This window comes from Ipomoea nil, unplaced genomic scaffold, assembly GCF_001879475.1.
Source record: "Ipomoea nil cultivar Tokyo-kokei standard unplaced genomic scaffold, Asagao_1.1 scaffold1043, whole genome shotgun sequence".
NCBI classification, from domain to species: domain Eukaryota; kingdom Viridiplantae; phylum Streptophyta; class Magnoliopsida; order Solanales; family Convolvulaceae; genus Ipomoea; species Ipomoea nil.
The window spans coordinates 11,482,456-11,489,553 of NW_017617471.1; the positions used below are offsets into that span (position 1 = coordinate 11,482,456).

At 33.8% G+C, this 7,098-nt stretch overlaps 1 protein-coding gene across 1 annotated transcript; it reads left to right on the plus strand.

The window, feature by feature from the left end:
- The first annotated feature begins 3,810 nt into the window (after window positions 1–3,810).
- On the plus strand, window positions 3,811–6,440 carry LOC109181929. The gene is made up of 3 exons (XM_019331904.1): window positions 3,811–3,933; window positions 5,716–5,776; window positions 6,163–6,440. Exons 1-3 carry the CDS (start codon window positions 3,820–3,822, stop codon window positions 6,378–6,380), a joined length of 393 nt encoding a protein of 130 aa, XP_019187449.1. The 5' UTR covers window positions 3,811–3,819; the 3' UTR covers window positions 6,381–6,440.
- The last annotated feature ends 658 nt before the right edge of the window (window positions 6,441–7,098 follow it).

Consider the following 7,098-nt stretch of genomic DNA (forward strand, 5'->3'; position numbering starts at 1 on the left):
CAAGTGCTTCACGATCATATGACAACTCTTCAAATAACAAACGATTTTTAGTTAACCTCATAGAACCTAAACTCATAAATGACATAGGAAGAAAGTCATTCAGAGGCTTATTGTATAGTTGTAACAATGTTTCCAATCCAAGCAAAGTTAAATTTTTCTTCTCATCATATGTTGGGACCAAACTACAAAAGAGAAGAATAAATATAATAATTAAATGATCAAATTACAATTTTTTTTAAAGGAAAGTATAGGATATGATTAAAAACAATATTGTGTACATGGTGTTAATAATAGTATACACTCATTGATTTGTGCATCTTCAGCAATATAGTGCCACACATTACTCCAAACACTTTTTGTCCTATTAAATGCATTTGATGTCAACAATGTGACAAATAGTTTTCTCATGCAACGAGAGGATGATCAATTACTTGCTTCTTCGATTGCATCAATGTATTCCTTATCGTCATCTAATAGTCCACATGCATAGCATGTATATTTAAAAAAACATTTATTTTAGACCATCAAATGATCGGATGTCTTCAAAACTTGTAAAGTCACGGACTATATTAAGAAGGCATCTCAAGTATTATAATTCACCACTGTCGGGAGGTATCATCAAAATCTAAATTACACTTCTTCCTAACATCACATTATACCATTATATATGTTGCATCCCGAGATAAGAACGATACAATGACTCATGCAAGGAATGTCTTAATTTACAACAGGAAAATGAATGTAACGGGATAATAATTGCGTGTGGAGAAAGAATATTGTATTACTAATAGAGATTGAATATAAGTAAACTACATTGAATGTAATTTTTTACATTTCACTAGCTATTTATATAGGCATGCAATGCACATAACCACTTAGATTGCGCATCGCTTGGTAACTAACTATAGGCTTTGCATACACGTTAACATCTTAATATCTGACACATGTTTTTAGGTCTTAAACTATATCTTCATGTTAAAGTTGACTCAATGAACATCTTATGATTTGAAACAAGTGTGTTAAGACCAATTAACTTTTCAATCTTCAAAATTATTTATACGTTTAGAAGCCATAATATGATTTTTAGATTCTTAGAAGAATCAAATTTTGAAAAAGAGATGAATAAGAACGACTTGAGCTCAAGAAAATAACTTTACATTGAGAAATATTTGGTGTACTTCTATAAATAATTATTAAGTTACATGCCTATATGGTGTGCTTTCATATTAGATGAAGAAAATGAAAAGAAAACTTTGTCGCCCTAATTGTTCGAAACTAACTGATGTGTACTCATCAACAAGAAGTAAGAAATCAATTGAAAAGTAGTATTACTCATTTTTATATGATAGAACTAGTTTTACATGTGAATTGCGTGAATGGACTAACACCCAAGGTATATCCAATACAAGATTATATAAGAGAAGTTCATACATAAATAATTGAATGTCGAATTTGTTTATTTGAATATGTAATTCAAAGTATATGAATGCAAGATAAAATAAGATATTCATTATAATTGTCACTAAAATAAAATGTTTACAACTTTGTAAAATCGATAACATACCAGTTCTTTAGATATTTTGCTCGGGGTTCATTTGGTTCAAGTATTATTGTTGAATGAGTTATTGTGGATAAATAAATTCCTAGTTTAAGGAATCAAATAAGGGTGTGTTTGGAAGCTCGAAAAATGATTCCCGGAAATCATTTTCCGGGCTTCTCATGTTTGGCAACGTTGGGAAAATTAAGGTCAATGGAAAATGAGGATCAATCATGAGATGGTTTTTCCAAAAAAACAACTTCCCCTTTTTTTGGGGGAAGTCAATTTTCAGAGCAACTTCTTCTCCCTAACCAAGTCTTCCAGAACCAACGGGTAGCCCTCGTCGCCGTTCGTCATCGCATTCGTCGTCGCTGAGCCCAGCGCCACCACCTTGCTTCCAGCTGCTGTCGCACCCTAGTGAGACCATCGTTGGCCTCGTCGCCGTTCGTCATCGCATTCGTCGTCGCTGAGCCCAGCGCCACCACCTTGCTTCCAGCTGCTGTCGCACCCCAGTGAGACCATCGTTGGCCTCTAAAGTCGTCGACGCAAGGCCAACATAACCTGCACAATGCAAATCTCGATGAAGCGTCGCATAATCTGTTCAGCCGATTCTGGAGACTTTGGTGGAGGATCGCCCACCTCCATGAAACTGTGTCCAAGAAATTGACACTCTCGTCAGACCTCGGCACACCTCATTTGCGCAAGGATTCACCTTGAAGCCAAATAGTCTAAAATGCTTTTTATAACTGCAATCCCTTCCAGGTGAATGGAGATCAACTAACCTTACCAGATTTCCTAGGAAGGAGAAGTTCCAGCGGGTGGAAATCAACCTTACCAGATTTTCGATCCGGCCGCCAGTGCCGGAAAATGAGCAAGTAGTTGAGGAAGAAAGTCCCTCTTTTCGTCAGAGAGAAGTGGTGCGGGTTTGTGGGTCTAGAAAATTGATAATTAACAATAATAACAATAATAATAATAATAATAATAATAATAATAATAATAATAATAATAATAATAATAATAATAATAAGTCAGGTATATTTTAAACATTTAAAATTAAAAATAATTCTGCTCATTTTTTAAAAAATGAACCAAACACACTATAACAATTTTTAGGGATGCAACCAAACACCGGAAAATTACATGTTTTCTGGAAAATGACTCATTTTCCAGAAAATAGTTTTCAGAAGTCACTTTCCTGCTTTCCAAACGGACTCTAAGATTAGATAAGGTAATAAAAATTTAAACATTTTAAATATGATGTAGTCCATAAATATTATGAGATAGTTTCCCACTTCAATTTGTTGGGGTATTTGAATACTCTCTTTGTCAACAAATCTTCCTAAGTATTTAATATGATTGACTTCAAACTATTTTATTATTTTTTCGTGGTATTAATAAAATACTTGGTAAATAAATATATAACATTATTTTGTATTATAACTTTGATATTTAATAAATCGTAATCGGAACTTTTCGATTTGGTTGCTACAGTATCTGGTTTGGTTTGAACCAAATCATGGTCATCCATACATATAAGTAATAATATGTTAGAAAATAAAAATAAATGAAATATTTATTTTAAGGGCAAAGATGTTCATTTAACACATCATAGAGAAAAAAAATCACCTCTATTAAATAATTGAGGAATTAATGTGAATACATAAATAATTTAGAGAGAAAATTGATATAAGAATATAATTTAGGCAGAAAGTGCATTTACCCAGACTTTTATTGTAAATTGTAAATTAATTAAATACAGTATTTATATCTTTAAAAAAAAAAACAGTACTTTATAGTAGGGATGACAATGGGTCGGGTGTGGGTCGGGAAAGGCTACATCCATCACCCGACCCACCATATATTTTCTCCACCCACCCCCACCTCCAACCCGCATCGGGTGGACTTTTTCAAAACCCACTCCCACCTCCATCGGGTGCGGGTGCCCACCACTTATCATTTTATTAATAACTACATACTAGTACATATTTTACTATTATATATATATATATATATATATATATATATATACACACACACATGGTGGGTCGGGTGGAGTTCTAAGCGGGTTTTGTCATAAAATCCGAATCCAACCCGACCCACCGCGGGTTTACTTGTTTAAGACTCACCCTCGACCCATTGCCCACCATCACCCAAAAAAATCCGATCCATGCAGAGTGAATTCGGGTAAACATCTGCCGGGCGATTGAAATTGCCATCCCACTTTATAGTGTTTAAAAAAGTATATAAATAAAATTATGTATACAGTGACACAGTGTTACCTAATGGCCCTAACAAAGGGCAGTTTCGGAAGAAGAAAAGCTCTCCGTTATCCTTTCTCAATGGCGGTCTCCCTCTACTTCTATATTTTTCTGAACAGTCACGAACCTCCAATTCAGGTAATTCTTGAACCCAAAACAGCATAGAACTAACCCTCGACCCTTACTTCTTCTATAACCCTGCCTTCTTATTTAATTTTGTTTGTTTGGCTAGTTATCTATTAGTAGTAGTCAAATTCTTGAATCTTGATTTTTGGCTAAAATATTTGATGCCGGGTAAAAAACTCTGAAATTGATATTTGTAGAAAAGGGAGCTGGTTGGGCCCTGGACTAGGGAATGGACATTGTGTGTTTCTTAGTGAGTTTTTTATTTTTTTTTATTTTTTCTTATTTTTATTTTTTATGCATTTACAAATATGCTGTAATTTTGGAATAATGCTGAAAGGCTCATGATGTCTGTAGAACAACCTGACAATTTTACAATTAGTAACATAGGATTTTGTTTATTTATTTTAAAATTTGGACCCTTTATTGAAGTTGATTCAACTTCATTTTTGTTTGGAATGGATCAGGAGTTTAATCTCTTGAATAAACTGGAGATTTCTGATAATGGTTTCTAGAGTCATGTAGGCTTTTCAGTTTGGTAGAGTTTATTTTAGAGTTTATAACTACAAATAAGCTATAAGCTATGTTTGGTAAAAATATATATATAATTAAGTTCCGGTGCGGGTAAGTGTCTCCTGTGCGGTTGTGCGGGTGATTAATGTGCGTGAGTTTTGTACTTAAGGTGCATGAGTCTTGTGCTTAAGGTGCGTGAAGTTTGTGTTTAATGTGCGTGAGTGTGTACTGAGTTTTGTGCTTAATGTGTGTGAGTTTTGTGCTTAATGTGCGTGAGTTTTGTGCTTAAGGTGCGTGAGTCTTGTGCTTAATGTGCGTGAGTGTGTACTTAATGTGAGTTGTTGTTGAAACTTTAAGGTACATGAGTTTTGTGCTTAAGGTGCGTGAGTTTTGTGCTTAAGGTGCTTGAGTTTTATGCTTAACGTGCGTGGGTTTGTGCTTAATGTGAGTAGTTGTTGAAACTAAAAGGTGCCTGAGTTCTGTGTTTGTGCTTAAGGTGCGTGAGGCTTGTGCTTAAGGTGCGTGAGGCTTGTGCTTAAGGTGCGTGGGATTGTGTTCTTAAGGTGTTTTGTTTGTGTGCTTAATGCGTGTGCTTTGTACTTTTAAGTGTGTCAGATTAATGCTTAACGTACGCCTACCCGCACAACCGCACAGAAAGCCCCACTCGCACCTGATCCCTTCCATATATATATATATATATATATATATATATATATATATATATATATATATATATATATATATTAGACTTTAAATTGCAATATATATCAATATAAAAATTTATAAAAATGTCCTTTTATTCTTTTTACACTTATCATATTATTTAATCAATAGTTTTACCAAACATCTTAATTTCAATGAGTTAGCTTATTAGCTACTATCTTTTCAACTTCAACTATTAGTTTTTCAGCTTTCAGCTAGCTTATAAGCTAGGTTGCCAAACAAATCCATATAAGAGTTTCATTTTTTTTTTTTGTTTGTTCTGGTACATGTTCTCCTTCTATCATTATTTCTTACACACAAATGTCACATCTGTCTACTCAAAGTTTTAAGTCATAAAATTTGGAATGGCTTCTGTTTATACAGCTTAAAGATTTTTCCACTATATTGTTTATGCAATTTGGGATGGATAGAATGTAGAATAGATTTCTATTATTTCTTCAATTGGTATTCTATTCCTTGAGATAACTGCAAACTACAAATTGCTGACATGATAAAAGAAATATGTTTGATTTAGTTTGTTATGTGAATGCTTATGAGTTATGATCTTATTTTCTGTTATAGGGACTTGATAAAAGGAGATCTAGGGGTGAAAAGTCTCTATTCCGAATAAAATGTCCAGCAGGTTATCCTTTCATGTCTTTCTGAATTTTATGTTAAATTGTTTGAATTATGAATCTGAGTAGCACATTGAAAGTGAGTATGAATTAACTGAAGTCCTTAATAGCGTCATTCAAGCAGAGTATAGAGAAATAGTGGTTAATTTTTCTCTATGATCTTAATCCTAAATCCCGACTTCTATTATATATGAAGAACTGAAATATGGGTTCCTGCAAGATGTGAAGCTTTTCTAGTAAAAGAAGCCTTTTGTGCTTTCTATTTTCCTATTATTCTTAGCTAATTGTATTGAAAAAATTGGTTTGCGTTAAATGTTGTGCACTTTCAAGTAAATTTCTCCATCTCATGTAACTATCCTCGTAAGCTGATAGCTTTTGGTCATTTATGCAACAGTGAAGACTCTGATGACCGACTATTTGAACCGAGGCATGCTCACTGTGAATAGGCGCCGTCATTGTTTCCTTAGACACACAACATGTTTTCCGCTACACATTTCACATAATTTTGATGTAGGTCCTTGTACTGAAATGCTTATTTCCGGCTTTTGGGTGGGACCTGATATTGAAGATGGGTGGGGTTTTGTGCAAGCAATTGTACATCAAACATATTGATTTGCAGTTAGGTTAAACGGTGTTTTTGGTCATACCTTGGTCCATTCATCCTTGGTTAAACGAGGTTTCGGGTCATGGTTCATTCATCCTTTGCTGCAGGTCTAATACTATACCTTAATTTTGAGAGCCTGCATTTCCTCATCTTTTATCAAAAAGACATGATTAAACTCTCTTAAAGTGGTATCCGTTGAATGGCAGTGGATTGGGGAAGATCCTTTGGTTGTAGTAGGAAATATTTTGATAGTCTGCAGTCCATAGGACTAACCTCCTTTAATATTACAATTAGCATTCTAAGGTGACAATAATTTTGTGGCAAAAACTTGTGTGAGACTGTCTCACGGATCTTTGTCCGTGAAATAGGTTGGGTCAAGATGAAAATATAATACTTATACTGAAAAATGTAATACTAATTAGGAATACACTGTTTGTTATTTATAACAGAAAGTGTAATACTTTTACATTTTGTTTTAAAAGAATTACATTTTTCTTCAAAAGTATTACACTTCCCCCAAGTAACAAATATTTTATTCTTGATTAGTATTGTATTTTTTTTTTTTTATTATAAGTGTTACATTTTCATCTTGATTTGACTTGTTTCACGGGAGAGTTGCACTAATTTAGTTGTAAGATCTTTTTTGGGTTTTTTTTGGACTGAGGTATTTAGTAGCAGGCATGGTCTAACTTTGGAGGATTGGAGTTTTCACAACCATCTATCTTA